The following is a 17,908-nucleotide window of genomic DNA, read 5'->3' on the forward strand; positions in this document are numbered from 1 at the left end:
ATTTTCTCATCAGATTTAAATATTTGCATCAGCATGGCAAAAAGACAAGACAAAGGAGTTGTTTTTTAATGGTCCCATTGCATATAAACATTTTTCTCCCCTTACATAAACAGTAACTGGAAAAGTGAAAGGGAGGAAAATTTGAATTTTGATAGGGCTTGAAAGACCTATCAATGGTCATTTTTATCATAGAATCACCATTTGCATCACACCGAGAACAATAAAATAAGGCTGGAGTGGTGGACAGGATGTTGGCGGTGGGGAATAGCTGATGGTTGTGAGTATCTACCGAGTTCCAGACTCCCCTGTGGGGGCATTTCACACATGACCTCTGGAGGGTCATTCAAATTCCTATAGATAAATTCCTTATTTAACGCTAAGGCCATCTCTGTGAAAAGGAAACAACTTACATGGAATAGAAGTTTAATAACCTTTGTTCTTAGGGTGTAATCACTTATGGACAAACACCAGTGTAGCTTTGTAATATCTATTCATGAGATGGAGATACAGTGTTTTTGCACAGACAAGTCTTAGAATCTTATGTGATACGACAAAATTCATTCTCACCACCTTGGGGGAGCAATCAAGAGACAAGCTTACACTTGATAAAGGTATCTTGGTGGTTCCTTTCTAAACAGACTACCCATAAGCTTAGCTCCATTCAGTTATTAAAATGATGAGCACTCAGAATCTAGGAATACTTAACAGCTCTCATAAGTTGACTTTTGGTGGTGGTACAGCCTTGCTGTAAATCACCGACACAGAGAAGGAAGCAATTTTAGAGATCACGTGTTCCAACTCTCTCATTTTACAGATAGACACTGAGGCACAGAGAAGTTAAATGATTTGTTCAAGGTCACAAGGTCAAAGAGTGGCAGGGGTGTGTGCTCAGAACCCAGGTTTCCAACTCCCAATCGACAATAGCCTTCATACAGATGTACATAAATGATACAGTACACTACTGACTGTAAAGCAGTAAATTGCTTCCTTAGGCTTCTAACTGTCCAGGAGAATGAATTGGGCATGAGGGAGAAGAAAGCCGATTGATTCCTTGGCAACAGTCATACGGACAGTTTTATAAAGGGTCACAAAGACTTTCAAAACTCAAGCGATTATTCTGAATGGTTGGACAATTTTAATTATTTCAGGTTGATTTATTTAACGTTCCCCAGAAACAGAGAAATGTTCAATTTGGGCTGCTTTATAGCATATTTCATGTTTAAACACTGAACTCAGAAACAGCTGTTTGCTCTGCTGATCCTGAATAAACCAGAGGAAGGAATTCTAATAACTGTGGAGCTTAAGAAAAGGCATAACCTGCTTAAACACATATATTGTGGTAGAAAAGAAAAGTGGATATCACGTACATTGTGTTTAAATACCAGAAGAATTATGAGAAAACCTGAAACTACACCTTTTATTTCCCTAGTCTTACGTGGTATAGATAGCTTGCAAAAAGTCAACCCTACATCTTTAAATAAACCTTAATAAAGCCCAGTGTCTTAGCTAATTTTTTCTGAAATTATTTTTTCAAATTTATAGGTTACATGCTTGCTGTTGTACTTAGTCAAAGGTCTGTTTCTTGAGTTGTACAAAGATAATTTAATCATGTATGTGATTCCAATGGAAAAATAACTTTTCTATTTTGCTGGACCATTGCTCTCTCTACTAAATGGGATCTGTCTGGTAAAACTGAAGTCATACAGGGCTGCTCCTAGTTAAGAAAACCTGCTTATTACATCTTAGTCACTTACAGCATGAACTACAGTTAAATGCCATCATAATCTAAAATTTAAAATTGGACATTAGCAGTACACAATTAGAGGTATTTGATATGTCAGGATTAAAGGGATTACTTTAATAAGGTAGACATGAAAAGTATTAAGTCAGAAAAATAAATACACTAAAGCATAACATTCAAAAAATTCACAGCTAGCTGTAAAATTCACATACGTGGATGAAACTTTCTTGATGCATGACATGAGAGAAAGCATTTTCAAATTTCCTTACTCATCTTAAAAAAATTTTTTTTTATTAGTGTATAGGTCAATTTTTCTTTATACTTTATATTCTGAGGTTATAGGAAACACATTTCTCACAAAATTACATAATATAAAGCAAACAGGAAACTCCTAAGGTCCTCATTTTATAAGTCAAATTAAAATCAGCATGAAATTCCATGGGTAAATAAACTGATTTTCAAGCATAACTTTAAGCTCATCTAATTGACCGTTTAAATTAACCATCTATTACATTTTTTTGGAATTCTTGTTTTGGGGAAAAGTCTGGGCTCCAATTTTGTGGCAGGTAATTTAAATAGTTTCTCTGAGACATAATGGGACCTCTTTAAAGCACAATTTCTAATGTACACACCGTAAGCCAGTATCAGATTCTGAAAAAGTCAGTGGGAGTATCAGTCTGCGACAGCTGTGAGGTGATTTTCATGAAAGCAAACTGACTTCAAAGCTCTCTGAATCAATGAAATCGGGGTATTTGAATTGTTCTGAGTCCCACACTAACGTGATCATCCTTGGTTATCTGTGAGAGCTCTTCTACCCCTGAATTTCAGTGACCATCACATGCAGACGAGGAGTCATGGCTTGAGTTGATAAAGTTCATACCATCATACATATGTGTATGTTCCCATCACTTCTTTACAAAGAGTAAATCTGACATAAAGTAAAAAGTATACGATACATTTTCAACAGAATGAGTACTTCTGAGATGAAAATGTTATGTGTCTATTACATGAAAGGAGGATGCTCTTTGGAAATCATCATAGAATCCTTATAAAACACTTGGAAAGCCCATGATGTTTCACCGCGTACCCAGATGATGTTCAATATTCATTAGGTTACTCTCAAATGTTGCACATTTTCATCAATCAATAAAGATTAAAGCAAATCAGGAAGAAAATGCGGTTCTTCCTACTAAATTAAAAACCTCAAGGTAAAGTACATTCAAAATTCTTTTCACTGTAAGAGATCAATACAAAAGGGGTCAAACAGTTAAACAGCTGAACTTAAGAAACAGAATGACTTGAAAAATGCAAACTAGCAGCTTTCATTGTATTGGTAACAGAGCCTACCTGGGTATGGGAGGGTGGCAAGCCTTTTCGGCCATACACTCCAATCAATGCATCCTTCTGAAGAGAGATATTGAACTTAAGAAACTGTGGCTGGTCGATAAAGAGCTGTGATCTCCAGAAGATCCCGGGAGGGACCTCTTGAATTGCTCTTCGGCCAACATCAAGTTCTCCAGAATCTATGGTGTTATTTTCTTGCGTAAATCCGCCGAATTTTCCTGGAAGAGAGCCGTCGAAAAAGAACAAAACATCAAAAAGAAACCAAACCAAAAACCAAACAGCTTTCTGACTACTGAAAAGTTCTTTTTGCTTAAATGCTCAGAAATGTCACCTTCTTCTAATAAATAAAATGCTCTTGTTTATTTCTAATTTTCCCTTTAAAAGGGTTTTTTTTTTTTTTTAGTTAGATACTGTTCAACTAATTCTGATTTAGCCCATTCTTTAAGATATTTAAGTCAAAATCGTTTTACTTCCCCCCAAGGTATGCTTATTACTGAACCTGTTTTCACACCTGCAGTCTTTCTTGATCGCCTGAAACATAATTATCTTACAAATTGTATGTGTTGTTATTTCTTGGGAGAGATTAAGGCTGGTACTTATCAGTCATTCTCGATATACCATAACCCTGCAAAGTGTAAGTTAAGGCAGAAGGGATTGTGGAGATTTCTAAGTCAATCCTTAAGCAAACAACAAAAACAATCAGTGGCACTGATTCGTGCAGTTCCCTCCAAACGGTAGAGAATGGATGGAAAGCCAGATGCTGGAAGGGTGGTGGAGACGGGGCAGTGGGGACATTACGAGGGGAAGGCAAGGAGGGGCAAGTTTAAATTCTCACAAAGCTCTTAAGGTAAGCTGCCGCAACTTCACCTCTTTCTTTTGATGCTTATCTCAGATTCACCGTAAGCCTTACGCATACTTGTATTACCCCTCTCGGTGACCTTCAACATGTTGAGAACAAAATGTCTCCGCTCCCTCTTAGAGTCCACCGCCTTCCTTACTTCGTGGCCAGGTTTTAGGGAACAGATCCAAGAGTCCTCTATTTTGGTATGTGTTCCCCTCCTTCCCTCTTTGTTAAGGTTCGTTCTCATTGCGAGGGGGTTAGTGAGCGAGAAGGTTTTACAGTTTGCCTTAAATGGACACAAAACCACATTGTGTCCTATTTCACGGAAAGGGTCCATGAAGGCGAAGGAACAGAATGAAAATGGGCAAATTATCCTCTTACCAACTCAATCTTCTGAAAAATCACAAAGTTCACTTACTACTGATTTTTGTCTTCTTAAAAACATTGATCTGAACATTAATTCAGATGTTATATAATATTTATTGTACAACAGCCTCCAGAGAAGAACTTAATTCAAAATTTGGAGGACTCAGTTTCAGCTCAGAGAGCTGTGAACTGCAAATGACAGAGGAGGGACTCTTCTGTCTAGGAAAGGTTGTTAATTTAACACTGAGTTCATTTTTGAGTGTTTGATAAGAAATATAAACTTAATAGCAGCTTGGAGATTATCTGATCTGGCTTCAATGGCTCCTGCCATTCCAGCTAACTACCTGGTTGGGAAGACAACATCTACAAAGTTATACATTAAATAACAATTAAAGCAACATATGGTTTAAAGGTCAGAGAGGAGTGCTATCACTGAAGGCTGGAGATGGAAAGATTTCACAGAGGTGGGTAACTGCTGAGCTAAACTTTGCAGGTAGGAAAAGGTTGCTGAGTTGGGGCAAATCGTAATTAAAACCACAGCAGAGGAACTGAACGTGTGTGAAGGTGATGGTGAGCAGACAGAGCCATCTGACTAGAAAAGAAGTTAAGAAAACCGGCTTTGAGACAGTCTGGTTCTGGGTTTGAATCCTGACTCTGTCACTAACTAGCTGAGTGATCTGAAGGAATATACTGAACCTCTGATACTAAACTTCATCGGTACAACGGGCCGAGTAATAACGCAATCACAGGAGTACTGGAAGGACGACATGCCGTATTCTGCATACGGCGTTTGGCTCTCAGTAGGCATTAAATGAATGGCAGACAATGGGCTCGGCATGGGGTCATGGGAGGTAAGACTGGAAAAGGAAAAATGGTATCAGGTCACGGAGGCCCCTGAATGCCAGGCTAAAGGGTCTGGCCTTTCTACTTCATGTTTGCGAATTTTTGTATTTTCAGCTTTATCAAAGAGCATGATGCCGCCCCTCTTCCTGAATGGAGGTATACATGTATGCACCTGGAGACAGACATACTTATGTAAGCATTATGTTATGTTACTACATCACTACGCATATAATCTATGGCATGGTTTAAAAATAGGTACTTGAAATAGGTTGGATGTGGGTAAATGATGCTTCAAGAGCCACAGAGGCACTTATCTGCTCCTGGGGGGTGGTGTGTGTGTGAGAGATCAGGAGAAACAGAATCCAAGCTTAGAGAGGAACATGCCTTGTGATCACAGATGTTTCTGGCAGACACCGAGGTTATGGCCAGCAGGGTCTAGAGTAATTCACAGCAAATCCCAGTTACAGTGAAGTGTGAAGTTGGAGGGAGAGTGCGTTACTAGTAAGTGTTGGAATTGTTTTTTACCGGGACTCCTGCATCCGAAACGACACAGGCACCAGCAGGTGCAAAGGACCGCTGTAGCTAAATGGAGACCCATTAAAGGTTCTCATCAGGTGAAAGGTGAAATGAAGTCATTGTTTCAAGGACATTAAAACGCAGTAGTGTGGGAAGCCCGGAAGTGGAGAGAGGAGTTGGGATATAGTTGCAATACCCCAGGTCTGAGGCAGGAGGGAGCCTATGTAAGAAAGCTTAGTAAAAAGCCATTATTCACAGCTTCATGTCCTCTCTTTCCCTGATGTCTGTAATCAGGCAGCTAACAACCCTTCACCTGTCAGGTCTGTTTTTGTTGAACTAATCTACTGATGTAAAATACTCTAGAAAATTAAAGTTCAAAATTGGGTTATAGTAATCATTGCAATTTTTCATATATCAGCTCATAGATTATAAGTCGTGCATCATTCATTGAAATTTAAAATATTTATCCTATGATATTAATACATCTTCATTTTGGCAAAATTAGAATATATAAATAAAAAGATAAAAATATAACCCTACACCCAGAGATAAAATACTCTGAGTTCCAGTGCCCTTGGAGGACACTTAATCCAGGAGTCTTCAAACAAGAGGAGTCAGACCTCTGAGGAAGGTGAAGACCCCGGTGAGGAAGAAAGCGTGGACTGTCCTCCGGGGATTAACTTCCAGAACCCCAGCCATTTCCATATGAAGACTTCCTTTACATCAGACAGGCACACCTTTCACACATCCATCTTATTTTGACACATTGTCTCAGAGCATAAAGTTTCCACTGTGTCAGAGGCAAAACTGAAAGTATTTTTAGTGATTAAAGCCTCCTTTAGTCAAGACACCACACACCAAAGGTAGGGCTTCAGTGTTTTTCCTGTCTTACGTGTATCTCTATCAAGGGCAAAGTGCGGTGAAGTAAAGAAATGGAGTATTTAAGACGGTTGGTGGGTTTTTAAATCTGACGTATTAAGAGGGAGGAAGAACATTTTTATTTCATTCCCTCACCACCACCCCCAACTATTTTCTCTGAATGCCTTTCTCCTGCAGAGGAGTTTCCTGACTGCAAAGAAAACATCAGTAAAGCAAGAGATACTGAAGGGAGTGATGCCTTGGTTAATCCAGTTGTCAAACTCCTAGCAAGGATTTGGGCTTCGCCCATCTCTCTACTGCCTACCTAGCGGAGGAATTCTAAACTGAGATGGTTGTGGTGGAATGAATATCAATTTATTTGAACTGAAAAAATAAGTCAGGCAGAAAGTTTCTGACAGAAAGTCTAAGTCTGATTTTTAATGATACTAGCCATGCCAGTAAATTATATAGTGGGTGTTTCTCATAAATTGAGCCAATTAAATAGAGATATTGAAAGCATGTATGATAAAAGCATTCAAAAAGATTGTAACAAAGGTGAATACAAATGAACAACAGTTCCATTTACCACCCGTTCTGCACATATCAGATAAAGTACCGCTATGTGAAAGAATGAGACTGTCATTAGTGGTATGTATTTTGCGAAGCCTTGGTAAAGCCTTTTCGGAAAACTGCTTACGATTCTTTTCGAAAGTAGGTAGTTGCCAATTCTTTGCTTTCAATAAAACTGAAGAAATGTGATGGGATTGAAAGCTTACAGACCACCAAATGCAGTTTTTGGAAACAGATCACAATGTGATTTTTAACATATGACTAATAAAGATTTCAGATAATTGAATAGCATCGTTCTAAAAAAATCCTTCCATTCCCATCTGCTTATTTTGTAGTGAGCTTTTTTTTATGTTTATACTTATAAAAAAAAAAAAAAGGAAAACAGGAATAGAATTGATCCTGAACCTTGCTCTGCTCTTCGAATGTCATGTTCATCAATGAATACATAAGCTATTTGAAAAAGTCCTCTTTCATCTCACTCAGAGGTACTTCTAATACATTTTCACTTTTTATATTTAAGAATTATCAAAATGTTTAACATATTTATATCATAATTAGGTAGATTTCAGCCAAATATGTATAAGTGATAATTGTAAGCAAAATTCAGTATAGAAGAAAACAGATTTTAAAAACACTTGAGTATTATAGGTGCAGGAAAAAATATTCATTTAAATTTCTATATAAATTTGTATATAAATTTGTATATTTTGTTTTAGAGGCACAAGAAGAAAATAGTTTGAAGGTCACTGATCTGTTCTGGCTTTTCCCAGGAAAAGTGCCTATCAACATCTATTTGCTTCAAATTGTTATACTGTTTAGAATGGATTTATTTTGAATTAAAGTCTCAGAATGTGTCTTTTCTGAAAGGTAGATACAGAACCTGATCCTCATTATAATCAGTGAGGTAGAGATTTTTCTCTGCTTAAGTCTACCGAATGGGCAGCTAAGGTGAGTACCACATTCCTGCTAAAAAGGAGTGTCAGGAGACTAGAGTTTTGTGAAGGGGCTTTGTCTTTTTAAATTCTGCACTGTCGCTTTTCAAGTCATGGCCCTTCTCTAATTTGGCCAAGTCGAGCATGGTCGTTTCTGTTAGCATTTTCAAATGCTCTTTATTGACTGTAAACACACCTGGAAGTCAGGGAGCCATTGACACAGTTTGATAAACTTGTAAATACTTGGACAAGCCTTTCCTCTGAAGCTCATCAGTCCTCTTACATAAAAGCCTGGAAACAGATGTCTTTCATCATGTCCTGAATTCCAGACAACTTTGGCTTCAGAGGAAATAAAAGAAGGGCCAGTGTTAGCGGTCTCCACCCTCCCTTACTGAGATCACTCCATTCTTAAGCCCCTAGACTCTGAACCTGGGAATGATCATAGGAAAACTAAGGCTGTCTGTAGGTTTTACTAAGAGAAAAAGGAGGAAAGATGGAGGGAAAAATAGACAGGGAACAGAGTGCCCTGTCGTTATTCTAAACTCAAAGCGTGGGGGTTAGGAATCAAACCAATTAAAGCCTTCACAGTAAGAGCGAGATGTACCACATCTTCAAACACAATAAAGTATCATCTTGAAGATTTTTTTTTCAACCTGTCCTGTTGAGACTGAATGTGGGAGCCACTCGCCGTCTTTTCACCTACTAACTGTGATTTTTCCTTTCATCAGTTAGTATGTGTCACAAGTCTTAATGTCTTAAAATACATTTGTCAGAGTGTGAGAACGTACAGAGACTGAGTACACAGAGCTGTTGTAATTCCTCGCCTTCTTATGTGAAACCCAGTTTATATGAAAACACTTCAGTAAGGTGGAGTTTTTCAGATAATGCCTTAAAAAAAGGACTTTGTACTCTGAGATATTTTATAAATAACAGTTTACCAACCTTAGATGTTAAAAGGACAAAATAGAGTAGGATTTAAAATCATGCCGGTAATTAGGAGGTTTGGTATATGTTTGAAGATTATTTTGTGACATCACAAAACCCCCGAAAGTTAAAAAATACATTTTTTTGGTCATAGATTCACGAATTTGCTGCCTGCACATGATGCGAGTAAACCAGCCTGTAATGATTGAAATGGAAAGGCGGAAAATAAATCCAACTGTGAAACGTCTAACTCGACTGTTGAAGAGGATAATGATAATATCATCTCCAGGCCCACGGAGGCCCTAATAATTAAGGCATCAGGAAGCAAGGCTGGGCATTTATAGACGATCAATAGCCCACCCTCCAGTTCTATGACCTAACCTTGGATTCATACCCTGACTTTGAGATCTCCGAGAGAACATATCTTTTTATAAACAACCACATGCCATAACTTAGCATTGTGGATACAGAGTGTTATATCACAAACTAAGTGAATTAAAACATTACCTAGCAGAGGTAGTGTAATGGGCGGAATCAATACAGCCCCTAATTAAGGAATATTACGTAATGCGACGACGTAAACACCGCACACAACACAGAGTACAGCGCAGTGCTCTTCCAGCCGGTTGGTTTCATTTCCTTAATTCACAGGCAGTCTGTCACTTGCCATGAAATCTAATTCTCTGAAACTGTCTAGTACTGGAGGAAATTCACACATGATGAACACTAATGTTAACATTTCAAAGCAATTTGAATTATTTTGTTCAAAGGGGATGCATCACGCATGTGGAGGTTTCCAATCTGTACTCAATACAAACGCAGGTTTTATTTATTTTGTCGCTATAACTGACATACAACACTGTATTAGTTTCAGACATACAGCACGACTCTGTATTTGTGTATGCTGTGAAACGACCAAAACAATAAGTCTACTGAACATAGTCACAACTTTTTTGTGCGTGTGACGAGAACTTTTAAGATCTACTCTCTCACAACTTCCAAATATACAATGCAGAGTTATTATCAACTCTGCTCACCATGCAGTAATTGCATCCCACGACTTATTTATTTTAAAACTGGAAGTCTGTACAAAGGAATTCTTCCTTCCTTCCTTCCTCCCTCCCTCTCTCCCTCCCTCCCTCCTTTCTTCCCTCCCTGTCTCTCTTCCTCTCTCTGTCTTTCTTTTTTTCCTGGAGTCCTTTGCCAGAGTTATCCTAAGCAAAATTGATGGCCTTTCATCTTGTCTTATATTATCCCAAATTATCCTATGCGAAATTTTAGCATTTGTCTTCTTGCTCCTTTCAAATACAGCTAGTGTGAAATGTCCTGCCACGGTATCCTCTACTTTTCCCTGTTGTGCATTTTCTAATTCATTGGAATTGCTCGCTTGAATCCTGTCTTCCCTTGCAATCCACAAACTCTGGGAACAACTGTGACTGTCTCTTTTGCTCAATGCTGTATTCTCAGAACGGTGCTCTGTGCACGGCACATAATACATGCTCAATAAACAAACACAGAATGACAAACACTATGCATTCAAAGGAGGACTAAGGAATAGATTCCTTTCATAAAATCCAAACAACTAAAAACACAAATAACTAAAGACAGGTATTTCTATCATTCCTTTAGAGGATACTTTGATTTTGCTACAAATACAAGTACACAATCTTGAATTGCAAAAAAAAAAAAAAAAAAAAAAAAGCAATAAGCAAAAAGAGTGAACTCATAGTTACTGACATGTATCAACTACTTACCATGTTCCAATCCCTGCTTGGCATCCTACAAGCATTATCTGATTTAAACCTCATTGCTACTCTATGAAGAAACAGGAGGTTAAAGAAGGTAATTTACTTAAACCACTCACAACCAATGGCACAACTCCAATCCTTAACCACACTGTACTGTACCAACATTTGCTGTGTGTATAGTCTGTGCAAGGCAGTGTGTTGGGCCCTTTATATACTTTATAGCGTTTAGTCATCGTACTTTTATTCATTCATTGGACGAATACTTGTGAGCACCTTGCCTGCCTGTAACTGTGCTGAGGACTTGTGGCAGAGAGGTGGAAAAACAGACCCCACACTTCTGACAGCTCATCTCTAAAATCTGGAGTCAAAGAAGGTCTCAGGAATAATCAGGGAAGAATCATGGCAGGTAATAGACATTCTTCTTTTAAATACTAAATACCATTTTGCAGCTTTAGCTCAGTATTAACTTAAAACCAAGCGAGTTTACTGAAACCTTGGCACCATGATTGCAATTATAAAATAAGAACAAAAGAGGACTGCATAAATAAGACTACTGCATTTAGAAGCTGTGGAGTTGTTTTCCCATTATGCTGAGCACGGTTAATTCTCCCAGTGAGCGTCACTGAGAACTGCAAGGCTTTCTTAAGGGGTGGAATCTCCTAGAATTTCTAAAGAGACGATGTGATCTGCTTCTCTGAAGTAGGATGAGGGTGCATGGACTCTGCCAGTTCATCATGGATCCTTAAGAGCCATTGTTTTTAAGGTACTTCCCTTCTCGCAAATAGACCCCCACTGCCTTGCCCTCGGCTCTCCAAGTCTGCAAGTATTTAAGAGATACACACTGAGAACCTTTACTTGCAAAAATGAACATAAAAATTCCTTAAAAGTTAGGGTTTTTTGGGCTACTTGAAAAATAATAAAGACAAGTGACTATTTTTTCGATCACACTTTGGACAAAGCCTGAGCCCCGAGACAGCCTTCTTTCCAAAAAGAGAAATTTTGACAAACCCCCCAGTTCAGCTGGCAGGCTGCAGGGTCGGTCCTTCCCCAGGACATGTAACTCCGTCTGGGGCGTCAGTGAGCTTCCCCTTATGCGGGCGGCTAGGAAGGCGGTCCTTCCCCGACACGGGACACAGCTGCTCCACCAGAGCATCAACCGTCCCCAGGGCGTTCTGTGGTCACGCGGGGACTTTCGGAGCCATGTTTTTGAAACTGTGGGCCACCATCCTTTGTCAGTTGCAAAATTATCCACATCAATTTCAACTAGCATTTGTTGTAATTGGGAAATACAACAAAACAGAGTAGAAAATGCCAGGAACCAGCACTGAGGCTGGGGGTGGGTGGGGGTGGGGTGTCTCCAAATCCAGAGCTTTCTCAGTCTCCTACTTTTCCAGTCCTGTGACAGTAATCAGCCACACTCTATTTTCATTTTCATCATAATAAAAATTGTAAAATAAACACCTACAATAAGCATTTTTCTCTTCAGTCTGTAAAAAAGCTCCCTGAATGTGTGGTTACGAAGTGCCATTTGACCATTTTCACAGAAACCATCCGCTTTAAAAGACAGTCTAAATTTCAATCTCTATAAACCAAAAATAAATACTCTTAATTTCGGTGCAGTTATTGGATCTGTTCATATATGTGTTATCAGTGCATAAAAAAATTAAACAGTTGTTTCAAGTAATTATATTTCACTTAATTGAAATTTCCCACCAACAGTTTTAATTAGGAAAGCTTTTCTTCACTCCTCTTTAATCCACTGTGCAGTGACTTCCATGGTCACTGTCATCAGTCACCAGATTAGAGTTTTTGGGAACACAGAGGACTTTGTATCAAAAGATTCCATACAGGGATGGGGGTGGTGGTATTTATTACTATTATGAAAACCTAATGTCTCAAAAAAAAAAAAAAATCCTTCAGCCTCCCCAGGAAGGAAGAGGAGTATCATAATGTATTACTGTTAAAATAAAACAGGAGATGGAAAAGCAAAGAACCAAAAAAAAAAAAAAAAAAAAAGGGAAAAGCATTAGTCACAGCATTAGTTACAGTATGTGTAAAATAGCAGCATAAATATAAATATAAAAACATACATTACATATAAACATATAATCACTTTTTTCTAGTCTGGCGAAGAAACTAGCCACACGAGAATGAACATTCTTGAGGCCAAAGCAGAACAAAAATACACTAGATTGAAAAAAAGAGGAAGAAATGCTAGGGAAATGCTTCAAGGCAAACAATATATTTCTTATGTGACAGAAAAAGGTATCTTGATCTGGTTGCTTTGAGATATAAAGTATTACGACATTCTGCAAAAAGTCAGAGGATGCCAAATGCCAAGACATACATACAAGCACATGCACATATAAAAAAATAGACAGATACATAATATAAACACGCATATGTGTGTACACACTTCTCTGGGTGTTTATATGGAAAAAAATGAAATACAGCATTCTTTAACCTCTTAAATTCCATTTTTAAATTCACAGCCAATTGACTTGAAAGTCTGTTGGCTCAAAGTGCATACTCTTGAAGGTTTAGAGAAAGGACAAGCAGAGGAAAGGTCAATAATAAATTATAATCCTTTAATGTTTTACATGAAAAAGCTTTTATAACAAAATGAAGATAGTGTTCCAACTCCACACACTAGCTGAATGAAGAAAGCTCAACATATACACGGTAATGTAAGCGATGATACACTGAATTATAACCTACTTACAGACTAAAAATAAAATGAAATGCACATTTGCAGGAAGGAAAAACCCAGTCATCGAATCAGAAGGCAGCACACTATACTATTCTTATAATAATGTGAATTTTCAATCTTTAAAGGAAATGAATAAAAGCCACTCATTAAAAGATTAATATTTGTAATTCCAAAACCTTTTCCTTCTCCCATATAAAACTTGATATAACACGGGTAAAAAGAAATTTATGGAAAAGAGATGTTCAAAGAAAAACACAGGACACAGAAGTCTTTCTCTTACCATTGTCACCAGAAGGTAACGATACAGTGTTGGTTGGCATGGTGTCAGAATTCACTTTTCCGTTCTCAAACGTGTCATTTTCAGTCTGCTGTAACTGCCAGTTGAGGCCAAAGAGATGCATTGCTGGGGGTAAAAAAAACACAAGTTGGTTAAAGGTCTCCTGCTTCTAGTGCCAATAGCGAAGGGTACCACATGTTTATAAGAAGAGTCACGTGTGAAGTTAACATTTCCATGTTCTGAAATACCAAAGATAATTGCGTAAGAACAATCAGAGAGCAGACAGTCCTCACACAAATGCAATTTAGGTAGCAACGTGGTGCAACAAGGCAGCATTTGAATTACGAGTGGCTGTAACTCAGTTCGTTGGTACCAGGAAACTCAGGAAAGAGTCATTATTGGCTCCGCTTTGTTCCAGTCCTGCTCTTCATCACCATTGAAGTAAGTGGCAGCAAGCTCTACAGTGGCATCTGCCAAACTTGCATGACCACGGGCCACCTGCACACGTGTGGCACATTTCTCCCAAGAAGACATTTACATGGTAAACTTTGATGACCAAAGGGGAAAAGAGGAGGAGAGGGGTAAGTTAGGAGTCTGGGATTTGCAGATACAGACTGCTACACATAAAACAGATAAACAACAAGGTCCTACTGTACAGCACGGGGAACTGCATTCAATAGCTTGTAACAACCTATAATGGAAAAGAATATGAAAAAGAATATACACATATTTATAACTGAATCACTCTGCTGTACGCCACAAAGTAACACAACACTGTTAATGAACTATATTTCAGTAAGAAAGCCCTTATTAAATAGCCAATATATAGTAACAAAACTAAACTGGCCCAGTGCAAACAGCAGGGGCTGTAGATGTGGTTGGATTTGGGTTCAATCTCAATCTAGGATTTAACTTTGGACAAATGATGTAAATGGTTAAACATGAGGTTTACTTACAAGAGGAGGCTGGTTACACCTACCTTACTTAATCGATGGGGGCTTTCTGACCAGTGTGTATGAAGGAGGGCCGGCGCCTAGCAGGCCAGTCTGTCGTTTGCAGGTATTTTGTTTATCTGCTCGAGACGGACTCTAGATTACTGGACCGCTTGGAGTCGCCCGACCAGAGCGCGGAACTGCTCAATAAACAGTCCCTGCTGTCTGCAGTGCTCTCCCTCCATCCACCTGTCCTTCCCTCAGGCGGTCGGCGTCGACTTCTTGGGGAAGCCCTCCCTGGCTGGGTGACGCACCCCTCCCGAGACCGTTCCATCACGTGTCTCCTTTGCCTCAGACAGTGTCTCGCCAAGTATCTCGTCAAATAAACGAACTCTATTTTCTGAGGTTTTAAAATCTCAGACAACACTGTGGTGGGTAAGAGTATAGTAATTTAAAGGAAAAGTAAATAAATATAAAACAAATGCATAAATGGCTAAGAATGGAATGTTACGTTATTAATAACGAGTTCAGGACTGGCCTTAGTGTACCACTATAGGAAAAGTAGTTGAATGCAAGTCCATTAGCACTGCATATAATTGACTTTTTTTTTTTTTCAAAGAGTCAACAGTTTGGGGACATTCTATCATCAGTCTCACATTCTTTGGTTACCAATACCTGATATGAAATCATCCTAAACGTCGATCCAAACATAGCTACATCCACCCTGTACAATTTGTATGTAACAAACGTATATATTCATACTCCCTGATTAAATTACAAGTTCTCCAGCAATTCCTTTTAAAGTCTGATTTTTTTTTCAAGGATTAAGACATAGGTTACAGAATTCTTCAATATACAAATTGTCAACTTTTAAAGAGGTATAACTTCATATGTCATTTTGCATTGAATTATGCAGTGTTTGAGTGGCAGAGTGTCAGAAGCTTTCTAAACATTTATCACATTCGTACATTTTTCAAGGTTTCAGATACTTCAGCAATTTTTGAATAAAATCATGGGTGCTAGTTCTGCATATGGTTTGGAAAGTGTGCAGATTCACTCTGGCGTAGCAATGATAAATGTCCCAGAAGGGTCAAAGATTCTACACAAAATAATGTATCATCATTGTGAGCTTTTATGTAACATAAAAAAATCTTCTTAAATGATACATTTGTTCATGTTATGGGTTTTAATAGACTTTGAAGAGGAGGGAGAGTTAGTGGGACCATGCACAGAGGTCAATGTTAAAAAGTAATGGCATGTTTGGGTTTGGAGAGCTATTTTATTTTTTGCCAGATGGGCAACAGCTTTATTATATATATTTTTTATTACAAAAAAACTCAATAAAATGGGATTCCGGTTCTACTTAAGATGGCGTATAATGAGAACCATACCAAGTAATACTGTATCTTGTTAAACACTGCATTGGAAACAGAGACCAAAAAGTTGTTTGGTCTTAGGCTGTTACGTACTTTGAAAATGTTGGTGTTTGGTATTTTGGTGCAGCTCTTGCCCCTTGTCATGTGTAACTTAAGATTTTTATACAAATACAAGGTGCTAGTGAGATTGACTCCAAAGTTAAGGAGAGACAGAGACAGTGACAAAGAAAGAGGGAGAGAAAGAGAAGGAGGAGGCAGCGTACTCATAAAAGACAAAATGCTACAGGAATCACTGAGCACTGGGTATAATAAAACCACATGGGATATCCTGGCAGACAAATGCAGGGAAAATTAGTGAAATAAAATACATCTGTAAATAAAGAAGACAAGACAAGATAACTCTTCCATGTCTGGGCTGGAAAGCAGAGGTGAACCCGTAAGAAGGCACTTCCTGTCATTTTTTTCTTTTAATTTTAGTTTTTATTAAGTGTAGTTGATTTACAAAGTTAGTTCCAGGTGTACAGCAAAGTGATTCCGTTATACGTATACATACATATATCTATTTTTCAGATTCCTTCCCATTATAGCTTATTACAAGGTATTGAATATAGTTTCCTGTGCTGAACAGTAGGTCCATGTTTATCTATTTTATACACAGTCAAGAGGTAGAAGCAAGCCACATGTCCACTGATGGCAGAATCGATGAAGAAAATGTTGCATTACATACGCATACAATGAAATATGATTCAGGGTCAAAAACGAAAAGAAACCTTGCGGGCATTATGTTAAACGAAATAAGCCGGACACACAAAGACAAATACTGTTTGATTCCACTTACACGGGGTATCCGGGGTAGTCAGATTCATAGAGGCAGAAAGTAGAATGGTGGTTACTAGGGTCTGAGAGTGTCGGTAATGGGGAGCTGTTGTGCAATGGGTAAGAGTTTCAGTTTTGCAAGATGAAAAAAGTTCTGGAGATCTGTTGCACAACAGGTAAATACACCACAGACCCCATTAGCTCATCGGATGTGGTTGTCTACAATTTAGATCATAGTCTTAAAAAATTTTTTTTTACTATTATTTTGTTGTTGTTGGGGGGAATTAGATTATTTATTTATTTATTTAAACGGAGGTGCGGGGTATTGAACCCAGGACCTCGTGCATGCTAGGCATGCTCTCTACCACTGAGCTATCCGCTCCCTGCTAGATCATACTCTTAATTTTCCCCGTCCCCTGCCTTTGTTCCTTACAATCCCTGGTTTCTGGGATGCCTCCCCCAAACTCTGTCTGAGGAAATCTCACCAACACCTTAAAGTCTAGTTGAAATGACATTTCTTCCTGAAGTCTTTCTGGCCTTACTACGTATTCTGTACGGCCACAGCACTTCGTATTATTTTACCTAAAACATCCCATCTTTAATTTGAGTAAATTTACTTTCTGTTGTGTAAGGAGTCGGGGGTTGTAGGAGAAGCAGAAACGGATCTTTGCAGCTAGAGGGTAAAAAACAGGTACGTTGACGGGACAAAGAGGAGCTTGGGGAGAAAGGGAATAAATGTAGAGGATGTGCGCTGTGGAAAAACGGGAGAGGATAGTTACGGGGAAAGTTTAATACGGAATTCAGCTTTTTCAATATTTTGCTTAGAGCTGAACTTAGAGTCTGCCTCTCTCTAGCTGAACTGGTTCCTGAGAAACAGGGGTGACTAACAGAGAATTTGAGCCTGGTGGCAGTCATGAATAGCCTTGGAAGGCACCCAGTATGAGTCCTCCCTTTTCCCAAGGGCAGAACACAGACTTCTAAGATGATTCCCAGTCAAAACCCTTTTAAATTAGTTGTAATATCTGACATTTGTCATCCACAAAATGAATGAGCATACTTTTTATACTTTCACCCAAGTCAATGATAAAAAACATTATCATGACATCCACTCTAG

At 38.5% G+C, this 17,908-nt stretch overlaps 1 protein-coding gene across 5 annotated transcripts in view; it reads right to left on the bottom strand.

Annotated features, from left to right (window-relative positions):
• The window catches only part of TENM3 (teneurin transmembrane protein 3), a 2,090,952-nt gene that overhangs the window by 101,975 nt on the left and 1,971,069 nt on the right, over nt 1-17,908 (bottom strand). For all 5 annotated transcript variants that reach the window (XM_064477579.1, XM_064477578.1, XM_064477577.1 and 2 more), the window contains 2 exons: nt 13,674-13,796; nt 3,089-3,303 (listed from right to left, as the gene is read on the bottom strand). In XM_064477579.1, coding sequence (XP_064333649.1) covers nt 3,089-3,303; nt 13,674-13,796 — 338 coding nt within the window. The remainder of the gene's footprint in view (nt 1-3,088; nt 3,304-13,673; nt 13,797-17,908) is intronic.

Source organism: Camelus dromedarius, chromosome 22, assembly GCF_036321535.1.
Source record: "Camelus dromedarius isolate mCamDro1 chromosome 22, mCamDro1.pat, whole genome shotgun sequence".
NCBI lineage: Eukaryota > Metazoa > Chordata > Mammalia > Artiodactyla > Camelidae > Camelus > Camelus dromedarius.